Genomic DNA, 25,176 nt, shown 5'->3' with positions numbered 1-25,176 from the left:
ACACTCGCGGTAAAATGCCCGACATTCTAATATACGACATCTCAGATAAAAAAAAAGACATGCACGTGTTAGCCCAACCATCAAGGCACACTTTCTAACCCATAAACATGAAAAAAAAATGAATAATATACGGCAATTCCTTACTACGTAGTAATTTTTACAAATATTGAAAAAAAAACAGAAATTGGTAACCGCAGTTAAATACCCAATATACCAATAACTACGTCGTATCTGACAAAAACAAAGTCATGCATGGGTAGCCAGATCATCTAGACACACTTTCCAACACTAAACAAGCAAAAGTTTTACGACACTATTTGGCAATATCTTACGAAAAAATGACTTGGCAAAAAAATGAAAAAAAATGAAAAAGGGGCACTCGCGGTAAAATGGTCCTCGTGGTGATGAACGACATTTTAACTAAAAAAAAAAACATGCACATGGTAGCCAAACAATCCACCAAGACTTTCCACAACTGATAACCTATACAAGTTGCACCATTCTACGACAATTTCATAATACGTAATAACTTTGATAATTATGCAAACTACCTCAGAAGGGTAAACTCGGACGCGAACGACCCCGACGCGTCTCAGAAATCGGGGAAGGAGTACAGCTACAGCAATGCACATCTGGACACTACTAGAGCGTGTAGGGGAGACACCTCCTGCAGGTCGATCACCCACAAATTCAGTCACAGGGGTGAGTCACGTGAGAAAAACCTGTTTTTTTTTGACGCTCGGGGTCGCAAACGACCCACCGTACCTATCCAGGGTTAAAGAGCTGGGCCTTTAAAGGCGGTCAACTTTTTAAAGGGGAGACGACAGGATCTAATCTTTTGCTGAAACAGCTAAGGTCCAAACTCACCTATTTCATCAGAAGGGCTGACCCTGATTGTATACCATCGGGTCATGACCCTAGGAAAGCTGTCTCTTCCTTAAATATTTTCCAATCTACGTCCTTTGCAGGCTTACAGGCTTACACAGGATAGAATTCTTCAAAAGTGTTCTTCAAACATTTCTTAACTCAGTTGGAAGAGATTAAACACTGTGGTAGCCACTGGTAATGTGATTAAACCAGCTTTTTAAGTGTTGTGCATGAACTCCCAAGAACTGTATAGTTGGGACTTCTCAGTCTTCATTCAGTAAGGGGACTAATGTTGTTCTTTTCAATTAACTATTTTATAATTATAAAGAGTCAAAGGTATTATTTTACTTATGTCATGACTGTTAATATTTACTACTCAGTTACATAATTTTTGGGTCTGAAAACTTCAGTTTTCCGTACATATCTACTGTACAGTATATAGTGTAGCGTTGATTACTGTTACATTTATGACTCTTTGGAAACAATAAAAGATTACTGTTCTTTTAGCATTTCCTTTCATTGGACTTACTGCTCAAAATAAAAGCAGTGTACCTCAAATTTTTAACCCTCCTTTTATATACTTCAGTCTGTTCGTTTACTGGAGACAAAGATCTTATTCACAGTGAGTGGGACTATGCTTTTGAATTCCTTTGTTACAAACGTATTGCTTGCGTTAATAGCTTGGTACCTAAGTTACCAATGCTAAGGGTCATATGGTTATGCCCTTGAGAGGTAAAGGGTTAAAACTCTCCTGGCCACAACTGAGAATAATAATTCTCTGGTACACTTCCATCAGGACGACATGGCTCGAGCCCAAAAAAATGGATTTTAACATAGGAAAAATCTATTTTTGGGTGAGATAGCCATGTCATCCTGATGACCCATCCGTTACTTTCAGGGACACAGAGGAAAGAGGTGGATAAGGTTAGGATTGAACACGTGGGGACCACGTGGAGACACAAAGGGTCGCACTGGGTGAAAAGAGCGGGGCGAGATGTTAATCACGTCGCGACCAGAAACTTACTGGTGGTCGAGACCTGACCGAGCACGCTCTCTGACCCCAGGTCGCCTCATGGCGAGTATTCATCCGCCAGAGGTACCCACTATAGAAAACGGAGATAGGGGAAACTACACAAAATTCTGGTCGGTTGGGAGGCGATCCCAGATACTCCTAAGAAAATAGTTCGAGGTAAGTACTGCGTGTTGGAACAAATCTATTTTTGGGTGAGATAGCCATGTCATCCTGATGACCAATCCATTACTTTCATCCACTCACAATTCTGTGTGTGAGGCCTTGCGTCATGCAATGGCTGCTCCTGGAATGGTTTTACAGGACACATGTTAGTTGTAACACATTGAGATTGGAGTTGTAACGGCTCTCTCGCCCACGTATCCTATCCTATACCATATCCTTCAAGACAAAGTTAACTCTATTCAGGGATGGATAGCCATGGCTTGTTTTAACACGTCCCTGGTGTATACACAATATCTCTCAGGCTATTTGCTCTAGAGTTAGAACTCTGTGATACTTCTAAGGTAAAATTCCCTGGTATATCACTCGCAAAAATATCCTAAGTAGAAAGCTGCCAATGAGGAATTTCCATCAGGACATGGTTATCTCACCCTAAAAAAGATTATAGGCTAATTTCTTCAGTTTTTATTTTTTTTTTTATATTTCACTTAAAATAATAGTAAAGCACTGTAATTCTGTGTAAATAAACTTTATATTCATTGTGAAGTGATTAAATAAGAGGAAGATGTAAATGGATTGACACATTTTCAGGATATCTATAATAAGAAATAATTTGGTGTGATTTCAGATAATAGTTTGTGGTGGATTTTGGCCAAACAAAGCTCTCAACAACTTGTAAGGCTAATGTCTTGGGTGGTGTTGTGGGTAAGAGGAAGAGATGGAGTACTGTGCTTGCTGGATGATACAGATATGTACCCCTTTAGAGAATGCTAACTGTGTGATCTGATCAAGTATGCCGGCATTGAAATGCAATAAAAAAAAAGCCCTTACTTAATAATGAATAAAGACCAGAATTGCAAGTGTCTTAGTTGGTGGTGGGGTGAGACGTGAGGTTGCTTAGCAAAGTCTCTAATCTGAGGGTATAGGGGGTTAGAGTAATGTCTCATGTAGGGAATGTCACCACTGGCTAAAGAGAGGAGTGTGATTATGGATGGTAACATTAACACACCAAAATAGTCATTACACAATCAGGCATAAAGGCTAGAATCTCAAAGTCCTTGTTGGCTGATGAAAGAGGGAGGGAAAGAGCTTTTATAGTGAAATATCCTTGTGTGATTTACGACCATATGTTTTACTCTTTGTTATGATAAATATTTATTTTAACTTCTATATGGTTTATATTTGTAAATGACGTATCTGGTACGTCATACTGTGTTGTACCTGATATGTTTTGACATTCAGCGGACGTCATCGTAGCAAAAGGGTTAAATCTAACTATTCAATAATGTAAATGGAAAAATTTTATGCTTAAAAATAATTAAAATCTCTTCACTCAAAAATATTTAAGTAGATTAAGAACTATTGTTATTCCTAAAAACAACCTAAGGACAACACTAAAACATTTATTACATTAGGATTTTCTTGGCTATGGAACAGACAAATATTCTGCTATAAAGTAAAAACATAATGCTATTATGTTGCGACTATAAGAAAATTTTTACAAATTAGGAATCAATTTGTATTACTCCTAACGATACAAACCTGTAGCTATTTATAGGGGTTATAATTTCGGCAAAGCTGGAAGATAGCCATAATACTTTTAGCGAGGTTTAAACTACCCTACTACAAGTTAGCAGGGGGGGATGGGGTAGCCGGCTATCCCGCTCACTCACACATCTGTGTTGTCACTTTGTAATGCAGAAAAAACTTTTGGGGGGACAGGTGATGAAAGGCCAATTTGTATAAATAGCTACAGGTTTGTAACATTAGGAAAAATACAAATTACTTCCAAATTTATCTTTTGTTCCGACACTAAATACAAACCCTCATTATTTATCGGGATTGACTTACTCCTTCGGAGGGTGGAAATCCAAACCAACTAGCTGGTCTTTGACCTGGGGTTTTCCCGTACCTGCTCCGCACGTAACATGGAGAAAACCTGACATCACTAAATTCGTGCAAAACATGGTTAGCAGTCTGAGCAATCTGTGTGATACTAGCAGTGTGACTAGTCTAGGTAAGAATTTTCAAAAATGTAGGAATCTTAGAATCAACCATAGACGTTACCCAATCCTAGCTCGCCAAGAGGTATGGGGATGTAACCAGTATATCTCTCTATACCATGTTACACATGGGAAATGATTCTACCTGCAGAAAGAGGAGCCAGCTTTGCAGTGTACCTTAGGTGCTGTTACACCCCCAGGGGGGAAGATGATAGAAAGAGCCAGTCATTCTTTGTAATTCATCCCAGACTTAACGATATTTAAACTCTGGCCTCCCCCATCTGCTACTTGTCCATCAAGAAATCTGAGGTGTTTAACCCATTTATTGTGTAGCCACCACAGGGTCAATGAAGAACGTCTCCATATTCCTGTGGGCGGTGAAGGTCACTTGACGCTTCCATAAGCCCGGTGACAAGGCCTGCGTCACAATAGTTTTCATGAATGCTAGGGACGTATTCATGTTCCTAACGTTGTGAGCCCTAGGTCTCCCCTATATGAAGGATCAGGTTTCAATGCTCGGTCCATGACCTTGCAAATCCAAGCCGAGAAAGTGTTCTTGCTGATCCTTATCTTGACTTTCCCCAGACTGACGAAGTGCTGACACTTGGGGGTGAAATCCTGTAGTTTCCTTGAGGTAACACCTCAAGTTCCTCCCTGGCATAGTAGCCGTTGATCTGGATCATAGGCCACGTTACGAAGTACTCCTAATCCGAAGAGCTCAAATCTGGGATCCGAGCTGCCAAAAACGAAGTTGAGCATTACCGGGCCATCGCCGTGAATGAGAGACATTAAAGCCATCTTTCTTACCTGAGGCAAACACGATTGGGAGACCGGTCATTGAGGTCAGGTGAAGATCTGCTGCCTGGGTCATAGAGGGCACCCTTCGTGGACAAAAGGAAGCGAACCATGTTCCATTGAGGGGGTCTCTCTTTCGACTGAGGGCAGATAGGTTCAAAACTCTGTATGAAGAGGGACGATGCTGACGTAAAGCAAAGGTTAATTCCCTTCAGTCTGAATGTGAGGCTCAAGGATGAGTGGTGGCCTTTATTTGCCGAGACTGAGAGAAGCTTTCCTCTCGAAGGCAAACGAAGAACTTTGCTATTACTGGAAGTGGTATTGATGGGAGAGATAACCCTTCCACGACCCTAACCACAGAATAGTTCACTGGCGTGGTAGCCCGAAGCCAAAAATTTATGCAGGTATCCAGACATCCTCTTCGCAACTTGTGGAAAAGGGACTCTCTGAGAGAGAAGTTGCTGGATAGTCTCCACGCGTAAAGTCGCAGCAAACCTACGGCTTTGTGAAAGATGTTCATATGTGGCTGTAAGAGTAACTCATGTAGTGGAGGGAGTTCTCTTGGGATCTCCATCGGGAGTTGCAGGTGAGTCTGCTGGACAAGACAAGTCTGATGGGCGAGCCGAGTCTTCTAGCCAGACAAGACTGTCGACAATGAAGCCTGCTCAGAAGAGCAATGGAGGAGAATGGAGGAGTCCAATTCCCAAAGGAGGAATCTTCAGAAGGGGAGATCAAACAGGTGAAGGAAGTCTTTCCCGCAGATGAGAAAAGAATACCAATGTTTGTTCCCGCTGTCAACATCTCACAAGCAGGAAGATTGCTGAACAGAGACTGGAGGAGGGAGTCTCCCTCAGAAGGGTAGCGGATGAATCAAACTCCCGCTAGAGGAATCCCCTCAACGGGACACCAAACAGGTGAAGGAAGTCTTTCCCGTGAACAGGGGAAGAACGAACAACATTTGTTACTGCTGTGGGCAATTCTCCAAGTAAGTAGGAATATTGCATCTCAAGGAGATTAAAATGACAGTACCATTTGTACTCTGACCAGAGCCCAGAGCCCTCCCCCTTTCTTGGATGCATCAGAAGGGAGCATCAAATCCGGGGAAGGGACAAGGAGGTCGACTCCTTGGCTGAGATTTTCGTTTGCCAACCATCTTCTCAGGTCTGTCTCCTATCAGGGTCCCATAGAAAACCAGAGAAAAGGGAGGTCCCTCGTGCTGAACCACCTGTGATCTGGCTTCCCTGAATAGGTTGGATTCAAAGGAGTCCAATTTGTGCTTGACGAACCAGAGTGAAATGGTGCCCCATGAGATGTAACCACTATTGGTTGAAAGTAAGTCTCAAAGAAGAGACTACCGCCATATCCCACCTTGGACTTCGTCGTTCTGCAGAAAACTTATGCACGCTGATGACGATGAACATGTCTAAGGATACTCGTCTCTGATAAGGAAGTCGGGATATCTCTCGAGATTTACTTCATCCTCAGCTTGTGGTAAACTCAAGTTGTCGTCTTGGTGGTGACGAAGGTAAGCCACCAAGCCTGTTAGGATCAGTCAGTCATCCGAAAGTCTTCGGAGAACGAAGCGGATCCTGTAGGACTAAGTTGGCACTACGGTAAAACTCTTATGAAAACCCTTGAGGACAAGTAAAGGCGTTATCCCTAGAAAAGAACATCGGCCGATGGGTGAACTCCGGTTGCGAAAGAGCGTCATTGTCCCAGGATTGATGAACAAGACCGAGTTCAAGCTAAGGGTTGGTCGTATATGCCTCTCTGGGGGAAGATGCTCGTACAAAGGTCAGAGGGAGCAGATACCGACAGAGACAGAGAGCAAGAAGAGATGCCAACCGCCTCTGGTGTTCTCAGGAGGTCACCCAACCAAGGGCTGACTGGACCCCACATTGCATAACTTTGCTGGTTGAAAGAATCCTTGCAACCAAGTTACTATAGCTGTAGCGTAATCCAGCGCTGAATTCAATACCTTAGAACTGAGGGAATGAAAGAGGGCATAACCCTACGGGGTTATGTCTCCCGAAGCAGGTATGAAGGGCCAAGGAGCAAATCCAAGGAATCAGCCCAAGAACCGTGACAAAGATTCGACAAGTTTTTCAACTTGGGGAGGGAAGAAAAGCAAATAACAACAAAGAATTATGATCAAAAGATTTGTTCCAACTCACCGGAGAAGGTGGCAGAGGTGAGTGGTTGGAAGACTTCTGTTGTGGCAACCACTGTGTGGAACTATGTTCTACCTGCCAGGTGGTGGCGAATAAGTGCGCAACTAACGAAGGCACATGGCACGTAAGCCACTCAGTAGTAGAAAATAAGTAATAGTGATGGTCGTGGAGCGAAGATAAAAGTTCATGAGCGATGAAGGTTCGTGAACGTTGATGAAGACTGGAGAGCTGATGAAGAAACCTGCCAATCATATACGTGGTCTCTTCAAAGATTTGAGAAGAAGATGAAATCATCAGGAACCAAAAACCCTGCTTGTGTGAAAACATTAAGCTGCAAGAGGTGAGTGGGGTATAAGTCCATTCGTTAACACTTGTGCTTTACCCAGCCCGTCAATGGAGAATGCTGGGTTAGGTTCCAAGAAGGGAATGTGTGCGAAACTCATTCAACTGCATGTGGGAAGAGCTACCAAAGTAGAGAAAATCGAAGAGACTAGGTGGAAGAGCAGTATGCTTGTTTGAAATGAGGGTCTCAGCCAGAGCAGATCGTCACGGAGAGCAAATTTACCTCAGATGTTAAAGTACTGTAGCTAGAAGAAAACGTCAGGTACTGGAAGCAGTTGCTGTGAACACAATTGACTAGTGACAATCACGAACAAGCGAGTGACAATCAAGAGCTGGTGAACAGTGAATAACTTTTTACTTTACTGTACTTTGATGGCTGTTTTTCGGTCCTATACAGCAGGGGAATGCTACTCTCTACAGGACCTCCACTGTCATTTTATCTTGTTCGTTCAGTGTATTCAACATTTCATATCACATATTGCTCATTTACTGTTAATTCGTCACTGTCAAAGGATTCGCAGAATAAGAAAACCTTCAGCTTCCTCAGATGTCTCATGGGAGCTTATTGTATTGTCTCGGGGCTGTATATTCAATAGTTTGAAACCATCTGTAACTATCCTTGTGTCAACACGATTTGTTGGCTGCGCAATATGTAGCAACAATCTTAGGTATTTTGGACGACTAGTTCTGATAACTTGGGGGTTATTGTACATATTTTAAATTCAATTCTCGCTTTAATTGGGAGCCAGTGTAAATCAATTAGTAAAGGGGTGATCCTTTCTCTAGGTGGAACTCCTTTTATCACTCTTGCTCCTATTTTTATTATGTTTTGTAATTTCTTAAGTTGTACTTTTGGTAAATTGTAATAGATTGAGTTACAGTAGTCAATCCTGGTAATAACACAGTTTATCACAAGTTTCTTTACAGAATATTCATCCACATACTTTTTAATAAAAGCAACGTTTCTGAGATGATAACCAGTAGTTTTTACTACATTGTTTATTTGGGAATTGAGAGAAAAGTTACAGTCAAGATATACGCCCAGGTCACGAATTATTCTAGATATCGGGACCGAAACGTTATTTATGTTTATTTGAATATCACCAAAGTTTATGCCGTTTTTCATTCCCAACACCATAAACTCAAGTTTTTTTCTCATTTAATTTTAGTTGTTTGATTGTCATCCATTCTCTAACACTATAAAGGATTTTGTTTAGAGTTTCAGTGGTGTCATCTATATCACTTAAGGAAAAGTAAAATTATGTATCGATTGCAAATAGTTTGAACTTCACACAATGCCTTTGTAGTATTTTTGAAAGACTAGTGGTATAGATGCAGAATAAAATTGGGCCAAGTACATTCCCCTGAGATAACTCTCTGTTTAAAGGTTCATATAATGAATAAGAGTTTCCAATTTGCACAAAGTAATTTCTGCCAATCAAGTAGTCTTTCAGATACTCCAAAGTTTGATCTCCAACATCGATGGAAAGTAGATCATTTAGTGGCAGTTCATGCAAAACTTTATCAAATGCAGCACTGAAATTGAGTAATATTGAAATGCCACATTTATTTTCATCATTTCCATCATATCACTTCCAACAGATCAGATGGCTGTTTCTGTAGAGTAAAATTTTCTGTTAGCAGATTGACTGTCTAGCAATCTTCTATTTCTTCTATGTGACTGACTAGTTTTTCCAAAATTACGTGTTCTAGCACTCTTGAGACAAAGGGTAGATTCAAAATAGGTCTATAGGAGTTTAATTCCTGATAATCCAGAGTACTTATCAGAACAGGTGTGACTATAGACATTTTTTTCTGATTAAGAAAAGTTACTTCATCCAGTTACTTTGAATGTTGGCATCGAGTCAATCCCATAGTTGGTTTTCTTTGCTCTGGACAATTCCATCCTGTTCATAATACTAGGCAGACAGTTAATTCTAATAGCCAGGCCTTCTCCATCATGAAGCTCAATACCACACAGTATTCTAGAAGTTTTATTCCAGCTGTGACCAAGTTGTGGAATGATCTTCCTAATCGGGTAGAGCTTCAAAAGTTCAAAGTTGCCGCAAATGTTTTTCTGTTGAACAGGCTGCCATGAGTCTTTTTATAGTTTATATATGACATATCTGTTTTGATGGTGTTACTGTCTTTAGAATAATTTATAGTTAATCTTTTCTCATTGTTTATTAATTTTTTTATTTCTTTTTCTCACTGAGTGTGTGTGCAGTAAGCTAATTTCAATTAAGTTGAATTTAAATTTTAAGTTATGTTACATAGTGTTACAAAAGTGTAGTGTATCGAACGTGTTGCTGTCAAGTCTCTTTCCTCCCCTTTCTCTCTCCCTCCTCCGCACACACCGCCGTTAGCCGCTACCGTCTGTCTCAAAGGTAAGAACTCCATAATAATGTCATATTTCATTGCAGATCATAAACAGTACATAGGTATTTGTTTTGTAAGTGTAGGTTGTGAATTAGAACAATTAAAAACATGTTTTTCCACTGTAATATACTGTTTTTAGGTGTTTTTTCAGAGGGTAGGACTGGATTAATTTTTTTTAGGTATTTTATATGGGAAAATTTGATTCGAGATACGAGCGAATTGACAGACGAGCTCGGATATATAAATATATATATATATATATATATATATATATATATATATATAAATACAAACATTACATGAATATCTAAATACATATAATAACGTAAGAAAAAAAAAAACATTAGAAAAGTCAAAGGTCAATAAAAACAGTTGGGAGGAGAGAGACATACGTCTAGTCTCTCAGAGCCAAAAGGTAAAGTATTGAGACCACACAGGTGTGTGTGTGGGCGGGGTAGCCAGCTCCCCCTCCTACCCACCCACTATCTAGCGGTATGGTAGTTTACAACTCGCTAAAAGTCTTATGGGTATCTTCCAGCTTTGCCAAAAGTAGAATCCCTATAAATAATAAGGGTTTGTACTTAGTGTCGGAATAAATACAAATTTGACAAATAAGACCAACAGAAATAGAAGAAAAATTTATCTTGCTTCATTATGGCCACAGTCTTTACAAATATACTGTAGTAGCAAGTGCTAAATAAATTAATAAAGTTGATATATATTGGCATTTGATTAAGAATTATTTTTCAAGGAAATAATGTGCAGTATGAATTTCTTTATCCTTGGAAGGTTTCTTTGATTTTATCAGATGTGAAGGATGCAGTTATACAGCACACTAATGCTAATAATCTTTACAATTTATGCTATTCTACATTTTGGGCAGATTAGATAAGGGAGACATCGAAAGGTAAAGTTGATATAGGATTTAAAGCAAATGAATAAGGGCGAGTATCCTAACACCCACACTAAAAAGTGACAAATGACATCTGTAGTGGCTCACAATTATACAGTTTAAATAATATTTTCTGTGCTATTTACCTCAAAGATTACAAATCTACATGAGATTAAGCTGTATCATCAGTGATAGAGTAGATGACAGCTTTGGGATGTGAATATCCAAACCTGCATGCAAAAGTGCAACAAAGTTCACTGTGTTCAAGTGTAGTAAACACTGAAGCTACCAGAAAAATGTAACTTCACCTTTACTTTTTTGGGCGTCAGGCTCTTCCTTCACTTTCATGTCTTCTACAAATGGAAAAAAATTATTCAGGCAAAAGCTAAGCCAAGTTCAATGACCTAAAGCAGCAACTAATATTCATCAGCTTACAAGACTGACAGGTCTGCAGCTTGTTTGGAACCAGAGGAAACCAAGCCTCTTGAGGTACAATAGTTATATTGTAGCTAATTCAAAAAACATTCACAATCTTCTCACTAGCATAAATACTTCAGACCTCTTGTACATACTGTATAGTGGTTAGTTTAAACACACTTTCATTATTACAGCACATAGATATTTCTTTTCTTTTCTTACTCAACACTATACTGTAGTTGCACATCATAACCATCACTATTCATGTCTTAAAATAGGCACTGACACCAAACTTCTATCAAACAGAAACTGTTATTCAGTGTACCCCAGGCCTTCACAAGACAAGAATTTCAGAAAATGATAAACATTTTCATCATGTGCATGTACTGTTCCACAAATCATTTCCAAAGTAGTAAGTAGTAAACTTATCCTGAAGACAAATAAACTACTGTGTGAGAACATTAACATCAGTCATCTTCTTTATTACGGAATGCTGGGTGCAACTCATTTCTTCCTCCATTAAAATGTAACTCAATAAACCATAATACTTACAAAAACATAGTCAACATTTTTTATACAAGCTAGTTATACAACAAATGTTTAATTTTTTAGCAATTTACAATTGTCATTTGCTTATCATTTGCAAAACTGTAACTTAAATTCTCTCATACTGTCTGATGGGATACAATGAAGCATAATTCATTAGCAATAACCTAAGCAGTACGAAAAATCATAAATTTCTAAAGAAATTTTAATTTTTCCAGACTATACAAACCTGAGACCTTTAATAAGAATATGCTTTTGACAAAACTGAGGTGCCAGTATTTACTAGTGGGCAGTGGGGAAGCCCACCCACTCACCAGAAAACTGAGTACACATTTTGACCTTCACTAGGGGCTTATGGGGTGGTTGAGGCAGAAAGTGAAACTTGAAAGACTCAGGTTTGTATAGTTAGGAAAACTACAAATCTCTCTGAAAATTTGTCATTTGATCCTACACAAATACAGTATGCTGTAAACCTCTGTAGTTTAATAGAAGACTTGCACTACAGAGACGAAGCCCTATAACCATAGTGACTGATTTGAAATCCCTTGTCAAGACACTCAGACCTGACAAGAGGTGTGGGAGTGTTGATTCCTACCAACTGCCAAGTCTTGAGAATAAAATATTCATGGGATAAGGTAGGTTTCTGATAACAGAAAGTTGAGAAAGAGCCTAAATCCTCATAATGATGATAAGTCACAATGTATGGCCAATTAAGCATATGTCCTATATTCTATCCATCCTTCCCCTCATAAGGATGGGGAAGATACTTCGATATCTTAATTGTATAAAACAGTTATTACCATTATTTTTATTATCATTATTATTATTACTAGCTAAGTTACAAATCTAGAGGGAAAAACATAAAGCTATAAGCCTAAGGGTTCCAACAGGAAAAATAGCCCAATGAGGAAAGGAAAAAGGAAATAAATAAACTAAGAGATAAATAATAATGATCAAAATAAAATATCTTAAGATCATCAACAACATTAAATTAGATCTATCATATATAAACTATAAAAACTTCATAAAAATAAGAGGAAAAGAAACAAGAATAGCATGCCCGAGTGTACCCTCAATCAAGAGAAAGCTCAACCAAGACAGTGGAAAATCATGGTACAAAAGCTACGGCAATATCACAGACTTGAGAACAATGGTGTGATTTTGGAGTGTCCTTCTCCCAGAAGAGCAGCTTACCATAGCTAAAGTCTCTCTTCTCCCCTTACCAAGAGGAAAGTAGCCACTGAAAAATTACATTGCAGTAGTTAATCCCTTGAGCAAAGAAGAATTGTTTAGTAATCTCAGTGTTGTCAGGTGTATGAGGACAGAGGAGGATGTGAAAAGAATTGGCCACACTATTCGGTGTGTGTGTGTTGGCAAAGAGAAAATAAGCCGTAACCAGAGAGAGGGATCCAATGTATTGTAGTACTGTCAGGCTAGCCAAAGGATCCAATAATTCTCTAGCAGTAGTATTTCAATGGGTGGCTGGTGCCCTGGCCAACCTACTACTACTACTGCACGGTATGGAAGCCTACCTACATTAATATCCAGTCTAGCATATAAAGGCATGATTACTGGCTCTCAAGGAAGGGGAAAGAAAAGAGAGGAAGGTCTAAGAAAAGAGGGAAAGGTCTAGACATTCAACCTCTTAACTAAACAACTGTTATTTTAAAAGATATGCTTCTTGTCCTGTAACAAACGATGTAAGCTACACAACCATTTGAACAAATACCACAGGTCACAACAAAAACAAAACTTCGAAGAAGTCCATAAAGAAGAAAAGTGCAGACCTTTTTCTTCCCCACTGGCAGTGTGTTATGAGACGAAGAAGCGCACTCAGGTGTCCTTTGCTTTATCTCATCATCTCTTAGGGTAGTTTTATTCTTCGTCTGCAGTGAAGGGAGTCATGGGGATTCCTGTGACAGCAATATCTCTCCTAAGGGTAGAGAAATGGTAGGAGTCACGCATATGTAATTCCTATCAATCAGTCTTTTGTGACTCTTTCATCCATAAAGGAGAAAAGAAGGGCTAAGTCCTTTCATCTCGAAAGGCAGTGTGATGAGACAAAGGAGATGCAGCAGTGGAGGAGTAGTTCTCCTTCTAGTGTCCTATTCCAGGCCAACAGCAACAACATTCCAATGAAAAAGAGACAACAGGAAGTCTATGAAGAAACAGTACTGCCAGGAGATACTTCTTTTACACTTTTCAGGACAAAGGAAGACACCGGTGAGAAGAAGGGCGTCACCCTTCCCATTCAACTCAATGGCAGCAGACAGTGCAACAATGTCTAAGGAATGCAAACTTCCTCAGTTATGATGACATAGTTGTCAATTCCACACTCGAGAGGGGATAAACACACAGAAATGCAGTCAAACAAAAACAAGAAAGTGTATATTAGCAGGTTACATAGACAACAGTCAGTCAGCTACAGTTATCTGGAAAATTGCAAACCCTCAAAACCTCTATTCTATCTTAATCTCCCTTGCAAACAACAAACTGCCTACAATTATTTAGAAGAAAGAACAAAAAGTGCTGGGAGTACATCTGTACTCTCAACTGACACCTCAAAAAATGTTTCATTGAAACATACTCCTATTAAAGGACAAAGATTTGTATTTGTGTAGGAAAAGATTTTGTGTTTTTAAAAATGAGTGAATTTAAATCTTCACACTTCTGTAAAGACAAAAGTTAAATAAATCTTCCTCTTCCAGCAGATGAGTACTTCTGGAAATCTGAATTTTGGTAAAATAAATTTACCTGGTTTGAATCAATAATAAAGATTACAGTATTGATACTTACTGGGTTTCCATTTATCAACTGAGCATTTACCTTTTAACTATATCTTTACTCAAATTAACTAGTGATAGTTTTCAATATTTTATATGTAAGCTGCCCTTTATTCAAGAAGTTTTATAAAAAAGAAGTTAAAACCACCAACAGCCAAATATTTGGTGTATTAATTTTGATAACTGATAAATTAGCTTTACGCATAAGGAAAAATATTTTTTTCAAAATAATGTTTCAAAAATTTACTAAATAGTGTCATCCTACCAACCAAGAAATTAGACATTGCACATTTTTATTTTCAGGCTGGGAGGAACGTAGAGAGGAGAGGTCCCCTCTTTTGTTTCATATGTTTGATGTCGGCTACCCCCTAAAATTGGGGGAAGTGCCTTGGTATATGTATGTAATACTAATACAGTATCAAGCTAATGACAGGGCACAAGATATATAAAGACTCAGCTTATCAATAACAATGATGAAAATTTAGAACTCAACTCTTGGAAACTGACCTTTTTCCATGAAGTGCGGAGGCACTGCTGGGGGAATATCAGAGTCACTAGGAGGGGGAGGTGGTAATGGAGGAGACGATGCTCCTGAAGAACGACTATTGTATTCCTGTTCGCTTATTACTCCAGATGAGGCTGGTGATGGTGGTGCTATAAAGTTAAAATAATATTTGTTATTGAAAAGTTACAGTCTTATGATGGGATAAACAAAACAATATCTACAACATGCAAATAAATAATCCGAATTACTCACGTAGAATATACTAGATATCTTCACTAACAGAAAAATCAAAGTAACAATTTCTTTTCAGGATGAAAGCATAAAGCTTTAAAATGCTAAATTAAAAAAAAAAAATACACAACAGCAACATCAATGAAAAAATTGTTAAAAATAGATAAAAATTTAACAACATCCTACTTCTTCAACCTACAGTCTAGACTTATAAAACAATATTATACATTTGTTAGACTGTAAAACCTTCACAACAAAATATAAATAAAATACAACTGTGTATTCTACAGTAGCATCAGAATGCTCAAAGAAGACTTGATTCAAAGCTCAAATTTAGAACATAATAAAATTAGATATCAAATATTTTAAAAACTACATTACCTAAATATACAGATCACTACAGCACATCTAAAAATATTTGGAAAAAAATATATAAAATCTGCATGCATGGTGGACAAGGCATGCGTTGCATTTGCTACAACACAATTTGCATTTTTCCAATTTCTAAATGGAGCGCTCACTCCATAAACTTCAGGATCAATACTACTTCTTTCTCTATAAACATCTAACGCCAACTTTTAATACTGTAATTTCCATAGTACAGTATACCATCTAATGCAACCAACTTTAATGGCTGTTACTAGAGTAAGATACTCAAGCAATAACTATGGTGTTTCTAGTGGCATGTACGTACTCCTATTTTCATATCTACAAAAGAAAAAACTTTAATGCCATAATAATTTGAACTAATAATTTTCAACTACTTTTCCTATATATTTTCAGCCACTTTTTTCTCAAAGCTGCATAATGACATAATTGGGATATACAAACCTCCTTATAAAATACCAATTGTATGCAAGTTACACAATATTAAAGGCACAGACTATAGAGTTTTTACTGATTTTTTAAAATAAAATTTGTGTAATCTTCAATAATCTCATTCTAACTTGGTTAAAAGACACAAAAATTTGTTTACCTCATAAGTCAGGAAAAAATAAATGACATTGATTTCATCATCAATATAAGAAAAAATCATTTCACACTCCTTAAGAGATTGGATTGGGTTGGATTGTGAAATTTAAGTGTCAGAAACTGGGAGCAATGAGGCCATCCTCTGACATGAATATTTGAATCATGTTAACACCTTTAGATATACAGTAATTTAAACACTTAGAATATAATCAAATTTACATATAACGGCATAATATTCACACATTTGAAAAATTAAATGAGTTACTGTATAAAAAAAATGTTAACTGACCGTTTGCGTGTCACACGGCTTATTCAATGCCCGGATTATTTCTACTCACTTTGGTGCCCTTGGATGTACTTTATGTCTACTTATTACCAGTTTTTTCTCTTCTTTTATTACTTACGCATATGAATATTTTACAAAATATATAAAATTTTATAACAATGGGAAGGCAATTTATATGTGATTAGAATTTTTTTTGAAGTCCTATCTTGAAGGACTCTCCAAAAAAACCTGGGTTTGATTGTAAAATTTTTTGGTAAGGGACCTGACACTCTTGGGGTTGAGAGAGAGAGAGAGAGAGAGAGAGAGAGAGAGAGAGAGAGAGAGAGAGAGAGAGAGAGAGAGAGAGAGAGAGAGCGAGAGAGCGAGCGAGAGAGAGAGCGAGAGAGAGAGCGAGCGAGAGCGAGAGAGAGAGCGAGCGAGAGCGAGAGAGAGAGCGAGCGAGAGCGAGAGAGAGAGCGAGCGAGAGCGAGAGAGAGAGCGAGCGAGAGCGAGAGAGAGAGCGAGCGAGAGCGAGAGAGAGAGCGAGCGAGAGCGAGAGAGAGAGCGAGCGAGAGCGAGAGAGAGAGCGAGCGAGAGCGAGAGCGAGAGAGAGAGCGAGCGAGAGCGAGAGCGAGAGAGAGAGAGAGAGAGAGAGAGAGAGAGAGAGAGAGAGAGAGAAAACCTACTCATGCAAAAAATATGAATATCATTTACTTATTCTATTTACAGGTTTGTTTATTTGAAAACTGTATAACTCCTTCAGAAACATCTGTACAATGAATTTTGTTTTAAATACTGTAATTGAAAACTGTATAACTCATTCAGAAACATCTGTACAATGAAATTTTTTTTAAATAATTAAATTTAGTTTTAAAAATTAATGAATTACATTTAATTTTCCTAAAAAAAAAAAAAGGTTTAAAATGCCACTCAACAAAATCTTTAAGAGATTCATGGAGAAAGTGTAGGGGCCTCCCCCAACCTCATAACCAAGGAGCAGCTCACAAGAATGTTTAACTAACAGTAACTTAATTATAATGAGTACACACTACAGCACTACATCCTACTAGAATGTACTTATGAGTGAACATTTATAGTTTACTTGACAATTCTCTACTTCCTTTACTGACTGGCTTGCTTCCCCTGTTGGAGTCTTTGCTTTTCCAATTGGGGTTGTGGACTGGCTAGTTATTGTCGCGAAGAAGTGAGTGACCTTATATGAAATGCCTAAATTTTTTTGAAGATATCTCACCCAACCCACAGCCCAGTCATTCCCTTTTATAATAGCCATAGATTTTGGAGCGGGATTAGGAAGAGCAGCTGATATTTTTGGTGCTGGGGTCAATATTTCCTATACCAATAAATATATTCAAATGAAATTCTAAGGGATTATGTAGATAATTATAAGCATTGTTTCTGAAAATTTTTATGTTCATACCTGCTATAGGCATGCCCTGGCTGTTACTTTTGTTTGAAAGTGATGTCTTTTAGCTAAAAAAATCAGTGAGGAGCTGCAAAACTACTCCTAGAGTTTTACAGATATCCAAATGATTTTCACAGGGTTTGATGGGTTTAATGTGAACTAAATTCATATAAATTTTTGTAGTGATACTTGCCATATAAAAGTCACACAGCCATTTTTCAATATCTATGGGAGGACAATTTTCGGCAGCGCCGTAAATTACTCGTTCAATACTTCGCATATCTAAATGAAATTTTCAGGGATTTATGGGATGGATATCTACTTTGTCCATACCAATTTTTATGCTGATATCTTCCATAGAAAAGCCACAGCAAATCATTATTTTGGTATGGGTTGAATGGTTATTGCTGGCGGGAGTAAATTGTTCCTAAAATACTGTAATTCACAAATCCAAATGAAAATTTCAGGGATTAATGTGAAACAGTTTCTCTGTTCCTGCCAAATTTTATGGTAATATCTACAACTGAAAAGACAGCTATCATGTAGCCTTCTTAAACATGCTGTTAAATTTAGCAACATTACAGTGAACTGCGTGATAGTTAACATCATCGAGGGACAATCCGTCCCAAGTTTCATCTACTAGTAATAATATGTATAACCAATCTTCAATTTGGGTAAAGTTAATTCAACCTTTTGTTAGAACTTAAACAACCTTTTGTTAGAACTTACAACTTGAATGGACAGGGTCTATTATCATTCCTCATTCATTTATATTTATTTCATTGTTGGTAAAGACGGAGGATGTATAAGCAAGGAAGGGGCTGTATGAAGGTCATTTAACGTTTTTACATTTGGGCTCCCTGCAACCTTGTTAGCATGAATTCCCTTGTGGGAGGGAACTCGGCAGACATTAACAGTGGTGCAAATGGGGAATGTGAAAGTGTAACTCCTGACATTTTGAACTAAGGGGTTGAAATTTGAAAATTTCACGATTGTCTAATTTGCTTTTAGTCATGATATATGACTAAGGTTCTTCTTTAATTTGTGAAATAAGCTCTAAATACTCAACTACTGCTGTTAACTCTGCAGTAAGCACAGATGCAGTTAAGTAACTTGGCTATAAGTGATTCCTCCTTATCACAATTACAGCACATCCAACAGCATTCTGACTTTGAGCCATCTGTATAAAGCTTTAAACTATCTTCATTAACAGCTTCCTCTTTAAGGAATTTGGAGCTGATCTCTAACATTGAAATTTTTTCTTCATGAAGGATTTTTGGCATGTAGAGGTTTCAGATAAAGCCCTGAACTATAAGAATGGTTAACTGATTTTCTACTTCTAAGAAGAATTGTCATATTGGATCAGTAAATCTCTTAAGGGTTATTTGCATTTTGGAAGACATTGAAAGAAAAAGCATGGCACATGAAAACAAAATTATATCGAAATGTGCCCTAATTTTCATAATGCCTCACCTTTGCATTCCAATTTTTAATCTTTATATATCTAATCACAATTCTTTGTATTTCAATTATAATACAAAATTTATTTTTATTCATATTACGTAAAATTTACTGTTTATTGAATCATCAGATATTTTGGAATGACAATATTTCTACATTTCTACTGCCATCTGCTATGTCTTTCTTAAGAATTAAAAGCAAGCATTCTGATGAATGAACTAAGGCTTAAACAAAACATATAACTCTTCTTCTAAAGTATTGTTTTTGTAGATTACCTAGCCCCTCTGACCAGACACAGGCTCTTGCAATACTGCAGCCTGTAATGACCTCCAACATTGTGTTCTAACATACTATCTGGTAGGAAGTTCTAGTCCACATGTATTCTTGATTTACAGCCTTGATTTATCATTCTTGTGTGTCATAGTTGATCTTATGCACTCTCTAATAAATTCAATACATATTTCCCATTTCTGTTATTTCTTTAGCTATTATAAAATAAAAAATTACTATACTTTGTTATTCAATAATTCTACTCATGAAAAATAAACTTGATTTTATAAATTTGAGCCAGGAGTTCAACAATAGAAAATAAATAACCATTAAAAATACTAGATAACTAAATATTCATGTTTCATTGCACAACATTCAACATAAAATAATAAGCTATATGGGCTCCGCCACTTCCACCTTTCCCTTACAGATCAACTCTACAGTACTAAAATACCACCAACCAAATTACCAAGATACAGTACAATAAAGTTATCAACATGCAAAAGAACAGAAAGAGGAAAAAGCACATCGGTCAAGCATGAATAGCTTTCTCCAAACACACATGATTAATCACCTAAAACCACCTCGTTGCCCTTGTTTGAAAGGTTCTTGTTAGTCAGGTTCTTTGGCAAGGTCATTGCAGGCCGAATCAAGGTAGGATAGCCTTGGTAAGCGTGCGTGGAAAGGCAATAAATAATTACCTTCAGATACTCAGTTTACTCTACGAGAACCCTACACCATAAAGTAAATGAGCCTGGGTTCCAGAAAACATTAATAACATTAAAAAGTACTTAACATTAATTATAGAATAAGTTGCTGAAACACTGCTCCAAGATAAGTTAAAGAATTAAATATAAAATGAAAAGTACAAGTTCTTGGAGAGAGTGCATTTATACATACATGGATTAGTAATATGTACCTCAGAAACAAAGAAACATCTATTCTAAAACAGTAATCGCTAATCCACTAACTGTGGCTATGACAGAAACTTGTACTGATGTTACAAGTAACGTTTAATAAGCTTAAAGTGCTGGAAAGTTTAAGCTATACGAGAATAAATAGTAGTGCAAGCCTCCATGAGAATGTACATTCCAAGAATATACTTTAATGATTGTACTGATAAAAATGCTGCTTCTCCCTCAATTTCTTATATTCACTCTTGGTACAATAGATAGATAAAAGGATCCATGAACATATTGGTATTTATCTTTACAGCAAACTTCGACTTAAAAACACTATGATATTTATGTATTTAATATCAACAAATCAAGGTTGCATAGAAAAATGCCCCCTATAATATATATGGAGAAACAAACAAAGTTCATTGACCATCCTTGTTACCAGACTTTTCTCAATGGGAAAAAACATATTCCTAAAGAAAATTGACAAAAACTTGGTTAATCAACTGAAACCTTTTAATATAGTGCCTTCTTCCATGATTAATGTTGATGCTACCAATCTTTCTTATATAAAGGTTAAGTGTCTTACATTTTATGAGTAACAAAATAACTTCTTTACATTTATGTGAATTATAGTTCTCAATGAAAAAATTTCTCTAATTCAATAAAAAAAAAATGGATAGTCAATCAAAATTGCAGTTAGCTTTCACTATCAGTACACCTCTCAGATGAACATGCAATCTTATTCTCATGGCCAAAGATCAGTGTAAGGGGGGAAAACTTACTGCACCTGCAATTGTTTATCAAAGTCCATTAAAAGATATAGATATTGAGTTAGAACAAATATCTAATTCTCTAAATACAATTGTAAACTATTATACAAACTCATTACTTATAATCGCCTCACATTCACAGTTTGCATATGTCACACGCAATTTAAGCTATAGTTAAACAGACACATGAAGGGTGACGGTAACCTCGTCATTATGTCTGTGAATCCTTGGGTCCCCAGCAGTGCTAGAAAGAGCACTTGACAAAGTCAACTGTACAGCCGAAGCTTCATCCAACCATAAAGATTCTTTGATTAACACAAACCAGATGAATATAAAGTTTGGGATGCAATAACATAGCTGATGAAAAGGACACATCTATAGCAGTACCCCCAATTTCATAATACTTCTACTAAAGTACAGTAAAAAGCCCAATGCTTAGATAACCAATTTTGCAGGTAGAACAGATGAGCTTACCGTAGCAAACCTGTCCCGACCAAAACACAGTATTACTCATGGAACTTGAAATTTGACACAAAAATTACATGGCCTACCAATCAATCCCTCAAATCTTTGTTATAGCATATTTGAGGCAAGAAATTGTATCATCGCATATGAGTTCTAGCATAAGTTGAACTGCTTTTTACACCTGTTACTCAATTGAAGGGATTTATATATAGAAAATTAAAAAGCTTCTAAAAATACAGGTCACCAAAAACCTACCATCATAATGATGAACAGTTTAAGGGGGCCGGCCGGCTAGTGCCGTTTTTTAAGGACAGGACTTTGACATTCATACCACTTAATAAAGTGACTTAGGACATCTCCAAACTGTATAGGATTTTTGCCTCTGACCTTTGGTTTTGCGACGCCAGGGGGATTTATCTTGAAAATTAGTGTTTTTCAAATTCTATTTCCTTCCTTGATACTTAACATTAAGACCTGGGAATAATACTCTATATAGATGTGATACACACCTCAATTAAAATAAGATTTTTTTTTCTAAAAGTAATTTTTTTTGCTAGATATAAATTTTTTCATTTTAGTAAAAAATAAACCCTATACTGTATTTCAAGGGAAAAAAAATGAAATACAAATTGGAAAAAAGGGCTCTATTTTATTGTATTATGATGTCTTTCTAAGTTATATACCAAATTTCAATGCTATATCTTTAAAACTAAGGGAGAGAAGAGCATTTGAAGGAAGGAGTATAGTTTTGAGATACGGGCGTTCAAAGTTTTCTTTGTATTTTTACAAAGACAATATTAATAAATCTTGATTATTATGAATATTATGTACATTTTTGGATATTAATAAACCAAAATAAAGTTATTTATCATGATTTAATCATAAATGAAGATACCTTTGCTCAATATCTTGCTTCTTTAGGCGAGACAGTCGCTCCTTCACCAACCATCTCTCTCTTTTTCACTAACTCCGCTAATTTCATCGACATTACCAACTTCTTAACTCTTATCTGAGCAAATTTTCTTCCTTATGTTAGCAAGATGTTGAAATTGTCTCTTCCTCTTTGCAATGATGAAATTCTTGCCCCAAAAAAAAAAAAAAAAAAAAAAAAAAAAAAAAAAAAAAAAAAAAAAAAAATTAAAAAAAAAAAAGTGTGAATGTCAGAGGTCAAACTCAAACAGGTACTCTCTATGAGGTTTGAGGTAGGACTGAAGGGTGAAGGGTGTAACTTACCGTGTAATACATCGTCTTGTGACTCATGGAATCTATACAGATGCCATTGCTCACAATTTGTTTTACATTAAAATGTAATTATAAAAATTTACGATAACAGAAGAGATATCAAAAATTTTAAGTAATTTTTATTTTTCCTAACATACTTACTGAGAACTACTTTCTTAGGAAGTCACTGGTGATCTCTCTCTGCCGACCAGAGTTTTGAGTAGTTACCCCTCCACTCCGCGCTCTAAGTAGCCTTACCCCCGGCATCAAGGAATGTGCCCCGAGGGTAGGATTAAGGTAGGTCGCTAGCTTGCTGGGTCAGCATCGTCATTAAGTTCTATTGAATTAGCATAATGCTAGCAAGGGAAGAGAGGCACTCGGGGAAGGAAATGAGGGCCATTACCCGAAAGTAGTTCTCGGTAAGTATGTTAGGAAAAATAAAAATTACTTAAAATTTTTGATTTGTTCCAACACGAATACTTACCTCGAACTACTTTCTTAGGAGACTTACACTTTAGGAGGAGGGAGTGCTATTCTGACCCACTGACCCGGCCGTGGAGGCCAACAGGCCTCTGGATAACGGGACCTACTAGAGAGCGGAAGCTTGGGTAACTACACAAAAATTCACGTTAGTGTTTAAGTACTCACCCTTTGAAAAACTTCTTTTGACGTTCCTTCTCGACGCGTAGTCGTGAAGAATGTGTTATTTTCTGGGAACAGACGGTACTCCCCGAAGAGGCAAGTAAGCAACTGGGTAGGAGGTAGGAAAACCGCACTTGTGCCTACCGGTCGCTAGTCTTGAATGCGCCTGGAGTTTTACCGTTACACCGCTTGGAGGGCGGAGATGACTGTTCCAATGGAGAACCCGTCCAAGGATTTTCTTGAGTAGTCCTTGAGGTAGTGGGCAGTAAAGGTTGACTGGTTCGACCAAGTACCTGCTCGCAGAATTTGCCCTACTGCCATGTTTTTCTCAAAGGCTAAGGAGGTGCTCAGGCCCCTGATGTCATGAGGTCTGGGAGTGCCTGGCACTGCCATGCCAGCCTCCTTGTAGGTTCTGGCGATAACCTGTCTCAACCAGAAGGAGATGGTGTTTTTGGAAACTTGTTTCTTATTAATACCTGTGGAAACGAAGAGGCTCTTGATGCCTGGTCGGAGATGCGCTGTCCTTTCCAGGTATTTTCTAATTGTTCGCACTAGGCACAATTTTAAGTCTTCTGCATTACCTGTCTTAGGGATGGCAGGGATTGAGAAACCTTCAAACCTCGGGTCCCAGACTGCTGGGTTCTAAGTCTTGGCCACAAAAGAAGGCACGAACTTGAAGGATACTTCTTTCCACCCCTTTGAGTGAGAGACGTCGTATGACAGACCATGGATCTCTCCCACTCTCTTAGTGGACGCTAAGGCCAGCAAGAAGACGGCCTTGAGGGTGAGATCTTTGTCTACGATATCCTTCAAGGGTTCAAAGGGGGGACGACACAGCATCTTCAGGACCTTGGCTAAGTCCCACTGGGGCACCCTCCTCGCCTGAGGGGGGCAAGACTGCTCGAAGCTTTTGACAAGCATCGCTATGTGTCTCGAGGCCCCCAGGTCGATGCCCTTCAGGAGGAAGACTTGGCCTAAGGCAGCCCGAACCCCTTTTATGGCTGGGATTGACATCCCTACTTTGTCCCTGAGAAACACCAGAAAATCTGCTATGTCTGGGACAGAGGCCTTAAGAGGTCTAATGTGCCTCTCAGAGCACCACTTCGTGAAGGAGGCCCATTTTGCCTGGTATATCGCGGCTGACGACTTTCTCGGGTATAGAGACATTCTCTTAGCCGTGGAGGGAGAATAACCTTCCTTCTTCAGGAGCCGCTGGATAGTATCCAGGCGTGAAGACGAAGGGAGAGTGGGTTGTCGTGGAGCTTGAGAAAATGAGGCTGGTGCAGAAGGTCTGACCTGGCGGGTAGAGGCCACGGCGGGTGACTCGTTAGGTCTTTTAGGTCTGCGAACCACTCCCTCTCCGGCCACCAGGGCGCTACCAAAGTCATCTTTAGGTTTCGGGCGGCCCTTACTCTGTTGAGCACTTGTCTTATCAACGTGAAGGGGGGAAAAGCGTACACATCCAGATTGTCCCACTTGTGCTGAAAGGCGTCTTCCAAGGCTGCTTTCGGGTCTGGTACAGGGGAGCAATAGACTGGGAGTTGGGCGTTGAGTTTCGTTGCAAAGAGGTCCATCACCGGGGAACCCCAACGCTGAATGACGAGCCTGGCTACTTCTGGGAGGAGGGACCACTCTGTCCCTACTATCTGGCCCATTCTGCTG

At 38.1% G+C, this 25,176-nt stretch overlaps 1 protein-coding gene across 2 annotated transcripts in view; it reads right to left on the bottom strand.

The window, feature by feature from the left end:
- The window catches only part of Abi (tyrosine kinase Abl), a 106,602-nt gene that overhangs the window by 27,012 nt on the left and 54,414 nt on the right, over positions 1–25,176 (bottom strand). Inside the window, exons 7-8 of one of the 2 annotated variants that reach the window (XM_068393184.1) lie at positions 20,089–20,178; positions 14,895–15,041 (exon numbers count right to left, since the gene is read on the bottom strand). In XM_068393184.1, the coding sequence (XP_068249285.1) occupies positions 14,895–15,041; positions 20,089–20,178 (237 nt within the window). The remainder of the gene's footprint in view (positions 1–14,894; positions 15,042–20,088; positions 20,179–25,176) is intronic. The other variant, XM_068393185.1, reaches the window with a different exon arrangement.

Source organism: Palaemon carinicauda, chromosome 19 (assembly GCF_036898095.1).
Source record: "Palaemon carinicauda isolate YSFRI2023 chromosome 19, ASM3689809v2, whole genome shotgun sequence".
NCBI lineage: Eukaryota > Metazoa > Arthropoda > Malacostraca > Decapoda > Palaemonidae > Palaemon > Palaemon carinicauda.
Note: the sequence above shows the minus strand (reverse complement) of the source record. Positions and strands in the feature narration are given on the sequence as shown.